This window comes from Thamnophis elegans, chromosome 2 (genome assembly GCF_009769535.1).
Source record: "Thamnophis elegans isolate rThaEle1 chromosome 2, rThaEle1.pri, whole genome shotgun sequence".
In the NCBI taxonomy this organism is placed as follows: domain Eukaryota; kingdom Metazoa; phylum Chordata; class Lepidosauria; order Squamata; family Colubridae; genus Thamnophis; species Thamnophis elegans.
In genome coordinates this window covers 150,608,991-150,624,025 of record NC_045542.1, presented here as the reverse complement: position 1 = coordinate 150,624,025, position 15,035 = coordinate 150,608,991, and the positions used below count along the sequence as shown (strand labels likewise).

Below are 15,035 nucleotides of genomic sequence, written 5' to 3'. Positions count from 1 at the left end.
ATCATGAGGAAAAGGTCTCAGTGACAGCATTTTCCGTTCTGATCCTTTCTTTTGATTACCATTATACAGTACATTAATATGGTATTTGCCGATAAAGTTTCAAAACAATCTATATTTGGCATTACATCTATAGCATTTAATCATCATAATATATTAACTGGAATAGATCCATGTTTGCAAATTCATAATTTGTTGCGAGCTACTTGTTTTGCGTCACAACCTATAGATAGAAAAATGCCTTCAAGACTAAACTAAATCAAATTCCCAATTCCATGCATGAGTCACTTCGTTAAAAACAGATTACAATCAGCAGAGGCGGGAAATAATTCCAATTAGGTTCTTATGCTTGCAATTTAATCCCTAAAATGGTGGCTTTTGATTACAGAAACACCGTATTATACAACACTATACAACTTTGTACACTGTTGTGCTCTTTTAATGATGTATTGTTTTTGTGTTTGTAACTTGTTTGTCCTCCCTCCCCCTGAATTGTGAGCCGCCCTGAGTCCCACCAGGGAAAAGGGCGGCATACAAATAAAGTATCTATCTATCTATCTATCTATCTATCTATCTATCTATCTATCTATCTATCTATCTATCTATCTATCTATCTATCTATCTTTTGGCACCTTAAAGAGGAACAGCCTTTACGGCACATTTTGCTTACCCGAGCCAGGATTAGTCAACCTCTTAGAATATAGAATAGAGTTGGAAGGGACCTTGGAGGTGTTCTAGTCCAACCCCCTGCTTAGGCAGGAAACCCTACACCACTTCCGACAAATGGTTATCCAACATCTTAAAAACTTCCAGTTTTGGAGCATTCACAGCCTCTTTTTAATTGTTTGTCTGTCTGTTTGTTTTCAACTGCAACGTTTAACCTAGGGTGTTGTAAGTAAACAGTGCCTCTGACTATGCACAAAGTGTTTTTTTTTCTCCCAATGCAAATCTCTCACTATCTGCAAGATCCAGCTGAAAACCAGAATGGGATTCCACCAATTCATCACAATAATCAAAGTTTGTCCCTTTCTTGAGATGCAGCTCCTATCATAACTGAACAACCACAACCAAAACACTCAATGCAGCTCTTCCATCTTCCCTGGCTATTTAGACATGCAAACAAGTTGGAAAACAGCAGAAAATGCGTCCAATGATATTCTATGGAGTAGCAGCCCAGCCTACTGCACAGCCAAAACTGTTACTGCATAATAAACATGTTGACTACTGTAAAAAGCTTTCCAGGATTTTTTTTTAAAAGATGGCCAATCCATAAGGTAGGAAAGTGGGTAAAATACTAAGTTTGAATTGGCACAGAGGGGCTGAACCCTAAGCATACTGCACTTGGAACTATCTTCCGTCCAGAGTCGCTTCAATAGTAAGATGGGTGGCATATTACTTAAATAAATAAATATGTAACGATCAAAGGAAAATGACACTCTGGCTCCTTTTCAGGTGTTTGTGAACAAACGAAGACAGCAGCATGTGAACTACCTTTAGAAGGAGAATAATCCATTCTCAAAGGTCTAAGGGCTCAGGTGCAAAACCACGAACAAGTGTTGCGTTTAAAAGCTCGCTGATTTACACCAAGGCTACCCGTCACCCTGGAGCGGGCTGAATCTCGACTCTCACCATCCCCAGCCGGCAATCCGGGAAGGCGACTTTAAGCAGGTGCATCCTTCCCACCCGAAGATCTCCCGCTCCCGATCCACGGGCCCCAAAGGATCCTTCCCTAAAGCTTCCTCCCAACCCAGCTGCAAAGTTCTCGGCCAGACCCACCAGCCAGCTCGGGGTGGGGCAGAAGTCACCTTGAGCGCCCGAGCGCGCCTGCCGCCTCTGCCTTCTCGGCTGCTGTTGGTGCGCTTACGGGCGGCGGCGCTCCTCGGCCGGAGCCTCCGATCTCCCTTACCAGCTGCGAAAATAGCGGGCGATCAGCGCCAGGAGCTCGCCAGGCAGGGAGGTCGCTACAGGAGCCGACTACAATTACAGCACACGTGAGCAGAGGGCGGAGAGGACTCTGCAGGACCTAGGCGCTCTGGCTCTCCTTCCCTCCCTGCCTCCCCCTCCCTCCCTCCCTCCTCTTCTCCTTCTCTCCTTGCCTCCCTGCCTCTTTCTCTCCCTCTCCCTTCCTCTATTTCTCTCCCCCTCTCCCTTTCTTCCTGTCCTCCCTTTCTCTCTCCCCCTCCCTCTCTCCCTGCCTTTCTCCCGCTCTCCCTCTTTCCTTCCCTCTATTTATCTCCCTGCCTTTCTCCCTCTCTCCCTGCCTCCCTTCCTCTATTTATCTTCCCCTTTCTCCCCCTCCCCCTCTCCTCTATTTCTCTTCCCCTCTTTTCTTCCTGTCCTCCCGTTCTCTCTCCCCCTCCCTCTCTCCCTGCCTTTCTCCCACTCTCCCTCTTTCCTTTCCTCTATTTCTCTCCCTTTCTCCCTTCCCTCCCTCTTTCCCTGCCTTTTCCCCCTCTCCCTCTCTCTCTACCTTTCTCCCTCTCTCCCTACCTTTCTCCCCCTCTCCCTCTCTCCCTACCTTTCTCCCCCTCTCCCTCTCTCCCTGCCCTCCTTCCTCTATTTCTCTTCCCCTTCCCCTTTCTCCCCCTCCCGCTCTCCTCTATTTCTCTTCCCCTCTTTTCTTCCTGTCCTCCCGTTCTCTCTCCCCCTCCCTCTCTCCCTGCCTTTCTCCCGCTCTCCCTCTTTCCTTTCCTCTATTTCTCTCCCTTTCTCCCTTCCCTCCCTCTTTCCCTGCCTTTTCCCCCTCTCCCTCTCTCTCTACCTTTCTCCCTCTCTCCCTACCTTTCTCCCCCTCTCCCTCTCTCCCTACCTTTCTCCCCCTCTCCCTCTCTCCCTGCCCTCCTTCCTCTATTTCTCTTCCCCTTCCCCTTTCTCCCCCTCCCGCTCTCCTCTATTTCTCTTCCCCTCTTTTCTTCCTGTCCTCCCTTTCTCTCTCCCCCTCGCTCCCTCTCCCTCCCTTTCTCCCCCTTTCGCTCTCTCCCTGCCTCCCTTCCTCTATTTCTCTCCCTTTCTCCCTGTCCTCCCTCTTCCTCCCCCTCCCTCCATCTCCCTCTCTCCATTTCTCCCCTTCCCTCTCTCCCTGCCTCTCTTCCACTATTTCTCTTCCCCTCTCCTTTTCTCCCTGTCCTCCCTCTCTCCCCCTCCCTCCCTTTCTCCCCTTTCTCTCTCTCCCTGCTTCTATTTCTCTCCCTTTCTCCCTGTTCTCCCTCTTTCTCCCCACTCCCTCTCCCTTTCTCCCCCCCCTCTCTCCCTGCCTTCCTTCCTCTATTTCTCTTCCCCTCTCCCTTTCTCCCCGTATCCCTCTTTCTCCCCCCACCTTCCCTCTCTCCAGCCTTCCCCCAGTTTTAATGGCCACTCAGGGTGCAACACCTGCAGGAGTCCCGACGGAGCTTCTCTATCCGTCTTAAATGCACCTGCTGCCGCTCCCCGTCGCCTGGAAGCGCTAACCCCACCGAGTCTGGAACCGTTTCCTCCCACCCCCTTCGCAGCAAGGCGTCTCTTTCGGGGTTTCCCTGTTAATCCAAAGATCCTCTCCCTCCCCCTCTTCCAAAAGTTATTCCCAAGAACGCGACCACCCACCCGGACCTTCCCCCTCCCCTTTCTGAAGTTTGCGGGCGGGGTGGGGGTGGTGGAGAAAACGCGCGCGCTCCCACACAAACACAGTCACGCGCGTCCTTCTGTACATTACACTGGTGGTTATTTTCACCGCGCCTTCAAGGTACGGCTGTGTCTAACAGGAAAAAGAGTGACCCACACAGACATTTCTTTACAGAGGTTTTTAAGTGTCTCATCTGCCCCCAGAGTCCAGACCTTCCTGGTTCACACAGATGTCGCCTTATCGCAACTTTGATAAGCCCGGCCAGACCACACATTCATTTCGGATTCCTGCTTTTTAGCCAAGGGAGGAAAACGGAAAGAGGGAATCAATGTATTATTATTTTATTCTGCCTTTATAATTGTTTATAAGGACAATATACTTCCACACAACAACCCTGTAAGGTGGTGTTGGAAAAAATGAACTTCTGGGTTCAGTTCAGGGGTGGTTCCTGCCAGTTCTAAGCTCTTCTATAGAAGAGATTCCACAAATCTACAGTGCCCTTTAGAACCGGTTCCAGCTCCCTCCCCCCCCCCACCGTCCACATATCAAGATGAAGAGCGAGAGGAGGAATTCTGGGAGTTGAAGTCCACAAGTCTTAAAGCTGTCAAGTTTGAACACCCCTGGGGTTTTTTTTTTCTAAAGGGTTAGGGGTGCAAGGGTCTTGTAACTTGACAGCTTTAAGACTTGCGTGCTTCAAATGCCAGAGTTTCTGAGCCAACATTTTGATTGCTAAGCAAGAGCGTTGTTAAGTGAGTTTCACCACATTTTACAAGTTGGTCACACCCACCCAGTCACATGGCTGGCAAGCCACTCCCACTCAGTCACATGGCTGCCAAGCCACTCCCACAAAGAAGGCCACACCTATAGAAGAGGTTCTAAAAAAAATTGAAACCCACTACTGGTTCAGTTCCAAGTGGGGAAAAAGACACTGGATTCATGGAAGTTCCTTGGAAAGATGGTTTTAATGGTGGACAGGATCACATGGTTTGAAGATTTTGGGTGAAGACGAAAAAAAAGGGGGAAAGATGCTGAGAAAGCCTGAGTTTTATGCCCTCTCTGGGCTTTTGAAATTGAGCTTGTATTCTGATTGGTTGTCAGACTCCCATGGGGCCACGCAGGGGCAACTTTGTAGGCTGTCCTGAGTCCCAGGCTTGGTTGAGCCTTGCTGGGTGATGTAATCTTCCCAGGTGCCATATGGTAAGATGGGTAGAGGGCAGAGGTGGTATTCAGCAGGTTCTGACCAGTTCTGGAGAACCGGTAGCGGAAATTTTGAGTGGTTCAAAGAACTGGTAAATATCACCTCTGACTGGCCCGGCCCCCATCTATTCTCTGCCTTTCAAGTCCCAGCTGATCAGGAGGAAATGGTGATTTTGCAATATCCTTCCCCTGGAGTGGGGTGGGAATTGAGATTTTATAGTATCCCCCTGCCACGCTTACCAAGCCACACCCACAGAACCGGTAGTAAAAAATTTGAATCCCACCACTGATAGAGGGCTAATCCTACCTTTGTTGGATCTTGAGGGCATTTGCCTATGAACAGGCCTAGCTATCTCTTTATCTCTTAAGTGCGGACATCTGCTCTGGGCTATTGAGGAGGGTGGGGGCTATTAAGAGTGAGTCTGTTTCCTGCCTAAAAACACCTTTCTCCATTTCTCATCCAGGGAGAAATATACTACTCTACCTTTTTAATATTTCCTAAAATATTTAATTTTTCTAGGAGAAGGGTGAGTGCCAACTTCCTACAGTGGGTTGACGAGAGAGTGAGTGAGATTGACGCAGGCACCCACTCAGTTTTTTCATGCCTAAAATGGGACTAGAACTCATGACCTCCTGGTCTAGTTATAGGCCAACATCTTAACCGCTGTTGGAAGAAATGTCCTTCTGGGTTCGGCTCCAAGTGGGGAAAAAGACACTGGAGACATGGAGGCTGCTTGGAAAGATGGTTTTAATGGTGGACAGGACCACATGGCTTGAGTCCTGAACAGAAAAGGTGATCACATGCTTCAATGTGGTGGAGAAAAAGAGAAGGGAGGCTGAGATGCTGAGTCCCTGGTTTTATCCCCCTTTGGCCTTTGATCTTGAGCTTGTATTCTGATTGGTTGTCAGACTCCCATGGGGCCATGCAGGGGCAACTCTCTAGGCTGCGTTTTGAATTCATGTTTGGTTGAGTTCTCAGATGCCATGTGGCGAGTTGGGTGAAGGGCCAATATTATCATGCCTTAATCCCATCACTCTGGAGCTGAAGGGGAAAACTCTTTATTATGTAAAGTGGACTAGCTCAGGCTTTAATGGCTCATTGACAAAGGGGGATGGGCAGGAAGCTGCAGGCAGCTATTCTGTCTTTTAAAACATGTTTCTTTCTTTTCACATCCAGAGAAATATTCTGCCTTTTCAATATTTCCTAGGATATTTCATTTTTCTGGGAGAGGGCTGGGTGATAACTTCCTATACCGCTAGACCAAATTTTCCTGAGCTTCTTACATGGGTATCCACAGGATCCAGTCAAAACAAACAAGATGGCAGCAGCCATTCAATGAGCAATCAATGAGCCTCAAAAAAAAAAAAAAAAAAAAAAAGTTAGAGCTTTGATCACATTATTGAAGCGGTGCTTTTCACCAGACAGTCTGTTTTGCAAAGGGGGTTTCCTGAACCTGCTCGATCCTCAACAGGTCCGTGGACATGACCTCGAGGAAGGAATGGATGAGCTATTAAAGAAGAAGAAAAAAAAGGTCTGGGAAAGTGCAAAGAGAGAAAAAGGGCCCTGGTCCAGACAGCCGTTTGTTTGTTCATCTGCAGTGTGACTAATCCACAGGAGAGAAAAATTGGCCCAGCGGGGAAAAGATGCTTCCACATAATACAGAACAATAAACTAAGTGGAATCTTGGCTCAAGAGAGAGAAATGAGTCATGACATAAAAGATCACTCCAGGGAAATAGGTGGGAGCAGATTAGACTGGAAAGAAGAATCTCTGTTTTGAACACGAGCAGAGCAATTTAGAACTGCGCCGCCGTCTGTCGGTCTGACCTAAGTGTAGTGCATAAAATTATCTGCTACAGTATCCCACCTGTCAGTGGCTACTTCAGCTTCAACCACAACAATACACCAGCACAAACTCGACTGCAGAAAATACGACTTCAGCAACAGAGTGGTCAACGCCTGGAAGGCACTACCTGACTCTGTGGTTTCTTCCCTAAACCCCCATAACTTTAACCTTAGACTGTCTACTGTCGAACTCACCCCATTCGTAAGAGGTCTGTAAGGGCATAAACACACCAATGCGTGCCTACCGTCCCTGTCCTAATATTTGCTTTTATTTCTATCCATTTCATGTATTCATAATCATGTTTATACATATGCTATCTAATACATGCTTGATGAAATAAATAAATAAATAAATAAATAAATAAATAAATAAATGTGGGAAAATTTAGGATCCAACACTTTGCAGCTACTCAAATAATACATGTTTAGTAGTGCAAAGGTGGGGAACTATGGCCCCCTTTGTGACTTGTGGACTTCAACTCCCAGAATTCCTGAGCCAGGCATGACTGGCTCAGGGATTCTGGGAGTTGAAGTCCACAAGTCACAAAAGGGGCCATAGTTCCCACACTTGTTTAGTGGGATTATGATTAACCCAGAAATTCTGGGTACTTTGGGAACGAACGTAGAATTATTAAGCTTTTTTAATACCTACGATGGCATCAGGTTTCAAGAAACATGCTTGAAAAGTTCCTTCTGTGTATTACAGCATAGCATAGCCAGCCATGCTGGGTGACGAATTCTGGGAGTTGAAATCCACAAGTGGCCAAGTTTGGAGACCTCTGCTCTAATGTAAAAACTTATTTTATATATGTATATGTATTCCTTTCCCTTTTCATTTGATTTCGCCACTATGGATTAGATGCCCTTATTCTATGTTCCAGAGCAATGAACATGAACTGGCATAACAATAGACTTGGCATGTTTACTACATGCCTAGAGAGGCTTAGCTTGGAAGCCTCAACTTCAAACTTACCTTTATTCAAAACCTGAGATAATAATATTGAGATAATCTGCTTCCCCAAAGCCATTCCCCACAAGGATAAGGATCCTGATCACAGGGAATTTTCCCAAATACCAGCCCTCTGCCATTTCAAAACACATTTTTGATCACCCGGTGCATTGAAACATTTCAGCAATGTGATTTAAGACTGATAAGAATTGCTCTGCTGTTGCTATTATTAAACAGCTAAGAGTTGGAAATATTTTCATTAATCGGCTGCAAATGGATCAGCAGATCCATAGAGTTTCAAGAGACTGTGCGATATAATTCAACATTCATAATAAAATAAATAGGGCTGGTTAGAGTTCAAATGAGTGAAGCAGCAGAAAAGCATTCATAATAACTAAATGTAAACCGCCAGCTACAAGCTCCTCCATTAGCAGTGAAAAGAACTGGATTATAGGAGGGCTTTTAAGATGAAATTCAAAACCTCTGCTATAAATATCTGGCATCTATTGGTCCTAAATGAGAAATAGTTCAGTGGCTGGAATTGTTCCTTTTTCTTCTCCATAAATCTTGCTAGAGAGAACTCCGTCAGAATTGTGCTTGGAAATAATTGCTTTTGGCCTTACCAACAACCCTGAGAATTATGCTGAAGTAGGAAAGGCATGGAATCACATAAAAGTCTTTTTGAAGGATGCTTAGAAACAGATAAATTTACCTGGTGCTAAACACATAGCCTATTTGGTCATATAGTGTTAGGACAAGTGTTAAAAGTGAGTGTGATCTGGAAAGAAGACAGTTGCCTACTGCATGCTTGTCCTAAATCATTTCTGTGACCTGAGTTCTACACTAACTCTGAACCACGGTATTGCAGTGAAAAAGTGGAAATGTTGAAAACTCTGAAAAAGTGGAAATGTTGAAAACTCTGAAATCTCCCAATTTTTGCCCTTTCATAAAACAATATTTTTCACACATCTATATTTGCAGTTGCTATAAATAAATAAAAATTACTCAATGGCACATAGAGGTAACTCTTGACTTACAACTGCAAATGAAGCCCAATATTTCTGTTCTGACCTTGGCTTCCCCGAAAAGCATGAGGCAGAATCCTGGTCCTGACAAAACCCCTTTTATTAAGCGAATGTGAATTCCTCTCATTCACATTCAGTAAGGCTTGGCAAACAGTCCTTCAAAGGAATATTTATGACTACAGACCTTATCTATCTTGGAAAGCTGCCAGGTAAATATTTTCCAAATGAGGTGCTGTGGAAGGAAAGACGGGGCACAGAGTCTCTGAGATTCACGGACAGATCTTCATACTCCTAAAACGAATGTAACGACCGAATAAAACGAATTGTTTCTTGCACAAGCCCACTCCCCTTTTGCTCCTCTTTTATTTCCTATGGGAGGGGCCATTCACCGTCCACCTGTGACTTTACTCCCAAGTCGACCCTGATTTCTGAGTTGTTCTTTTCTTCTGGCAGCTCTGTGCATGCGCACACTGGGAACAGGCTCCAGCTGTTTCTCTGCCACACTGCTGTCTAACTCCGTAGGCACCTGATCACTGCCCAGACGGCCTTGGCCCCATCTCTGCCTCCGATGCAGAGCCCTCATTCGAGTCTTGCCCAGCCTCCAGTACTGGCCCGTGCTCTTCTCCCCAACCTCCTCACTCTCCAACTCTGCTGCCAGCTCTGTTGTCCGCTGGCAGGCCACAACGATTTCTGTTGTAAGCAAGGCAGTTGTTAAGTGAGATGTGTCCCACTTTACAACCTTTTTTGGCTGCAGTTGTTAAGCAAATTGCTACAATTGTTAAGTGAATAAAGTGGTTGTTAAGTGAATCTGGCTTTCCCCATTGACTTTGTTTGTCAGAGGCCAGCTGGGAAGGTTACAAATGGTGATCGTATAATCCCAGGACACTGCAAACATTGTAATTACATGCCAATTTTCAAGTGCCCAAGTTTTGCTCATGTGCCCTTGGGGCTGCTGAAAGTCATAAGTGTGAAAAATATGTCCTTTATTAGTGTCGTTGTAACTTTGAAAGGTCACTAAATGAATGGTTGTAAATCAAGGACTACCTGTAATCAATCAATCAACCAACCAACCAACCAATCAATCAATCAATCAATCAATCACAAGGCATCTGTGAAATCTAAAGGACAACTGAGGTTTTCCAATGGAACTTCATCCTTTTCTCACCATTGGCCTAAGTCTAGAGTTCAGGTCAAACAAAGACAGAGATTTTCAACCTTGGCAGGTTTAAGTTGGATGGACTTTCCGTGGGCAGCCTAGATGATCTTTATAGCCCCTTCCAACTTCCCAATTTTATGGCTCTATGACTTTATTTAATTCTTGCACCTTGAGAGCAGGATTAAAGGACACACTTTGCTGGAGGCCACTCAGTCTCCTTTCTGCAAACACCAAGGATGATTCAGTCTTTCTAACTGAGCAAAATAGTTTAATGTCTTCACAGAAAATATAACGAACTAAGAACAGCTGAACAGAAACAAGTCCTCTGGCTTTTGCTCTGAAAAGGTTTCTTTCCCAACCCTCAAACCTAGAACAGGCCCATCCGAGCGGCTTCGTATCTCCTTCAACTTCAGATCATCTTCTTGAAATTCTGAACGGCTTCGTCTGCCTTCTGCAGTTCTGTCTCACTTTGTTTCAGCTGGGAAAAAAAATGCCCAAGACAGATGTGTTGATAAAAGTTGTCCATATGCCCTATCTTGGGTGACTGCAGCCTGTGGCTCCAGAGCCACATGTGGCTCTTTGGGGCCTCTGCTGTGGCTCCCTGTCGGGTGATCCCACCACAAAGAGAGAAGTGGGAGGAAGAGAGAGACAGAGAGAGAGATGGGGAAAGAGGGGGGGGAAGAGAGTCAGAGCGAAAGAAACAAAGGGAGAGAGAGGGAGAGATACACAGAGAGATACAGAAAAACGGGGGAGAGAAAGAGAGAAATACAGAGAGGGGGGAGAGGAGAGAGGGAGAGAGACAGACAGAGACAGTTAGAGACAGAGACAGATGTCAAAAGGTTTTTGTGGTTCCAGTTGTTTTTTAACAACCGGTTCTCTGCCCTAATGACCGGCTGGGTAGGCGTGGCTAGGGTGGTCACGTGAGTGGGTGGGAGTGAGTGACATTGAGTTGGCTACACCTACTCAGGTATTGTGGCTCCCGGTGTTTTATTTTTTTGTGGGAAATGGTCCAAATGGCTCTTTGAATGTTTAAGGTTACAGACCCTTGCCCTATTTCTTTTTTATGAGCCTAAACATCTGGCTCTGGAACTTGGGGAGACTCAATTGGGGAGTTCAACTCTGGAGCTGGCTGTTAGATGGACAGCAGACTCCACCCCTCCCCACCCACCGCACTCGCTGCTCTCCATCTATTTTACTAGTCATATCAGTGTATTATTTTTGTTTCTTTTTCCTTATTTAATTTATTGTTCTTTTATTTTACTTTCATTTTATTTAAACTTCTTTTTTATTCCTTCATTTTTTTAAATGGTTGTGAGCTGCCTTGAATAGCCCCATGGTCAGATAAGTAGTAAATAAATTTAATAATAACCATCAGTCAATTGCAAAAGGCAGCTTTACTCTGAACACCTTACATCCTGCAATACCTCTGGCACCAGTAATCATCAGCATCTGGCTATCCCAGGTCCTTGGAAAGGACTTGATAGGTGCATACAAATGCCAAATCGAGTCTGAACATCTGGCTGTGTGTGATGAATTAATAACAATAATGATAATGATAATAATAATGATGATGATGCATTATACTTCTTATTCATGTTATGAAGGGTCTTTTTTGTAATTACCCTCAAGAAATATGCAGAATGGACAATTTATGGCGCTCAAGCCTCCTTTCTGTGGTCTTTCTGTGGCCTTTCATTTAAACAGTGTGGTTTCCTGCCTTTCTTTAGATGAAAAGCATGTACAAAGTAAAACTACCTAAAATAAGCCTCTCAGGTTAAAAGGCAAGTAAAACTCAAAAAACTTTCTAAACTGCTTGTCCCAAAGGTGCTTTTTCAAAAGGTACCTGGACTTACTCCCCCTCCCCCTTTTGAGGATGTTTTGCTTCTCATCCAAGAAGCTTCTTCAGTTTTAGAACAAGTTTTGCTTCTCATGTGGTTCCGTTCTGAGGAAGCTTTTTGGATGAGAAGCGACATGCCTTCATGGAAAAACATAGTCCAGTTGCCTTTTGAAAAGGCACCTTTGGGACAACCATGACCTGGATGACTGAGAATCTCCACAGACTTCTAAACTCCTTCCCACCATATTCCAAGGAAAGCAAGGACCACAATGTTAAAACTCATCACTGACCATCAAAATTATCTATCTATGACTCAGGATCTTCTGAAGGAACCAGGAACTTTTCTGGCCCCGAGTCCTGAATGCTGCCGTTCCCTAATGGCTAAAATATCTCAGTGTCTTATGATCATGGAGTTTTCAACATTAACAAAACAAGAAACTATATTTTGGGACAACTGGTCTCTTGGCACCCACAGGTGATGCAACGGATCAAGCATCATCCCCAACCTGATTTATTACGGAGCAAGCCCGCAAATCAGAGGTGGGTTCCTACCAGTTCGGACCGCTTTGGCTGAACTGGTAGTGGTTTGGCGGCCTGGTTCGCTGGAACTGGCAGCAACCTAGGCCTGCCACGCCCCTGAACCGGTTCTCCTATGGGGACGCCATTCTGATTTTCGGTTCTGTGCATGCACAGAAAAATTGTAATTGCACAAATGTGTTTTTTTTAAACATTTTGCGCATGCTCAGACCTATTTTTGTGCAAATGCGCATGTGCAGAAAGCGTGCATCAGGCGTGCGTGCGTAAACTTTTTAATGCCGTGAGCACCCCACACCCCCTGCCCCAAATGCCAATCCTGTACACGTTACCTTGGCTGCGTCCAGTTCTTGGACTTTGGCTGGTACCTTCAGAGCATAATCTTGATTCCCCATACGCTGGCGTAACAGTAGGATTTGTTTCTGCAGCTCCGCCTTTTTCCCGGTCAGTTTCGCTATTTCCTTCTCTGCATCGATCAAGCCCTGCCAAGGAATTCAGAGAGTCGGCAATGCTAGAGTACTACCTCATGGGTAAGCACTACGAGTTGAGAGTCACTGGTGAGCCACCCACTTCAGGATTCCCTGCCTCGTTTGGAAAAAAAATAAAATCTGTACCCCAAAACTAAGGACCCCACTGGTTCTCCACTGCCGGTCAACATTTTGTTTATTTTTTAGTACCTTCAGCAGTAGATGGACAATGCATTTGTCAGAGGCTATAGCTACAGCACAGCCAGGGGGAGCAACTTTTCCAGGTTCAAGTACCAAGACTTGCTTGGAGGAGGAAAGAATGCAGATATATTCGGAGCAACAAGTCACAGTCTCCGCTGTCTGAAGATCCAAGCACTGTAGGTAACCTGGGAACAGATGAATAGGAAAGGAGTGTCAAGGAAGCTCAGAGGAAAGTGTGGCCCATTGTCCTGTTTATATGGTCCCCTGCAGCTTCACTGTAGAGAGCAAAGAAGCTCTTGACAGAAATATGCAGCAGCCTAGATCAACAAGTGGCTCAGTGGCTAAGATGCTGAGCTTGTCGATCTGAAGGTCAGCAGTTCAGCGGTTCAAATCCCTAGCGCCGTGTAACAGAGTGAGCTCCCATTACTTGTCCCAGTTTCTGCCAACCTAGCAGTTCAAAAGCATGTAAAAATACAAGTAAAAAAATAGGAACCACCTTTGGTGGGAAGGTAACAGCATTCCATGCCCCTTTGCCATTTAGTCATGCTGGCCACATGACCACAGAGACATCTTTGGACAGTGCTGGCTTTTCTGCTTTGAAACGGAGATGAGCACCGCCCCCTAGAGTCAGGAACGACTAGTACATATGTGCGAGGGGGAACCTTTACCTTTAGCTATGGTCTAGATCACAGGTGACCATTTTGGCAACATTCAGACCTATGGACTTCAACTCCCAGAATTCCCCAGCCAGCCCAGAATTTGAGGTCACACCCACAAATCTAACTGTTGCCAAAATGGGACACCTCTGGTCTATACAAAAGGGCTGAAACATTTTTAAGTTCAGAACTGACAGATAATATTCGGAAGCAGCTCGGTCAGACGCTTCCTCATTCACAGCAATATAAAGAGGAGGGAGTTCACATTTGCAAGAGTCTACTATGATAACCAATAATAATGAAAGTAATCTTAGTCTTTTTAGGGAGTTAATTTCCTTGTCTGGTCATGACGCTAAAGATCAAGAACAAGCAGCTTGTTTGAGATGGGAAGTTGCATTTTCGGACTCAGTGCTTGATGACTTAAAGGCTACAAAGAGAGTGGGGAAAAAGAAAGTTTGAGAAATAAGAAGAAACTCAAGCTGATATCTCAAAGAAAAGTGGAAGAAACCGCTACTGGCTTTTTCCAAGTAGACCTTTTAAATTCACCCAGCCATTCGAAAAAGCTCAGATATGAAATAGTTATCCTCCCTAATGGAGAACTGACCCATTCTCTCGAAAAGAAGGAGAATGCAAGGCCCAAAATCAGAAACGTCTACTTTTCAGGTGTCTTTCTCTTTAGTTAGATGCATCAATTCATGGAATAATTCAACAGAACACAGCATCAAAGAGGCAAATGTAAAGAAACGAACCTTTCTCTCTACAGCTTTGGGGTCCAGTGTTTGTCTTTGGACTGTAGTTGTCTGCAACTACAGATGGGCCCCTAGCTCTCTACACAAAAGGTATTAAGCTAGCAGAGGTTTAACAGTAATTTAGCATTTTGGGAGACCATCGAAAATCGTGCTATGGAAAAGTGGCAATTCTGAGCAGCCTGTTCTTGCAGGGAGAGAAATATTGATGGCTCCAGACACTGAACTGAGATGTTGTAAACTAGCGGTCCATCTCAAATCTATAATATCACTAAAATCATCTTTATCTCCCACTATAAAGCTAAGGCTAATATTGGGGAAAAGATTTGTAGCTACAGAGATATAGCAATAGCACTTACCCGTGTTTCCCCGAAAATAAGAACTGGTCTTATTTTGTTTTGTGCCCCAAAATAAGCACTAGGACTTATTTTTTTGTGGGTGTTATTTTCTCCCCCATGTACGGGAGACCCACTTTTTCTACTTGCACATGGGGGTATAGGAGATGACGTGGTGCACCAGTGCTGCTGCCATGGGGTGGGTGGGTGAAGCTGCCCCATGTACACTGCACCAGCTTATTCAGGGAACCTGCAGCCAGGACGCCCTCACCCTGACATCTGCCTCGCCTCCCGGCTGTGGCACCAACACACCACTTAGCTTCCTGCTCTGTTGCGGCCACGAGCAAGCAGAAGAAGTGGACTGGTGGCCGCGTGGGTTCCTGCTGCACTTGGCTGCTGGCGGTGCAAGGCAGGTGTTGGGGGGTGGATGGCCTGGCTGCGAAGGCCCTGAGGCAAGCCAGTGCAGGGCATGTGGGGCAGCTCCACCACCAC

The 15,035-nt window shown here is 45.5% G+C and overlaps 2 protein-coding genes across 5 annotated transcripts in view; both read right to left on the bottom strand.

Moving 5' to 3' along the window:
- Positions 1-2,002, bottom strand: part of LOC116503275 (von Willebrand factor A domain-containing protein 7-like) — a 44,797-nt gene extending 42,795 nt beyond the window's left edge. Inside the window, exon 1 of one of the 4 annotated variants that reach the window (XM_032209572.1) lies at positions 1,774-2,002. Coding sequence is in view for 1 of the 4 variants with exons in the window: in XM_032209570.1 (XP_032065461.1) it covers positions 1,627-1,671 (45 nt within the window). In the remaining 3 variants the exon portion in view is untranslated. Of the gene's footprint in view, positions 1-1,626; positions 1,710-1,773 lie in introns of those variants that run through there. The other 3 variants (XM_032209573.1, XM_032209574.1, XM_032209570.1) reach the window with 3 other exon arrangements.
- An 8,016-nt stretch (positions 2,003-10,018) lies between these two features.
- LOC116503561 (valine--tRNA ligase-like) overlaps positions 10,019-15,035 on the bottom strand; it is a 50,025-nt gene continuing 45,008 nt past the window's right edge. Inside the window, 3 exon segments of the mRNA XM_032210047.1 lie at positions 10,019-10,245; positions 12,471-12,620; positions 12,816-12,991. Coding sequence (XP_032065938.1) covers positions 10,177-10,245; positions 12,471-12,620; positions 12,816-12,991 — 395 coding nt within the window. The 3' untranslated portion in view covers positions 10,019-10,176.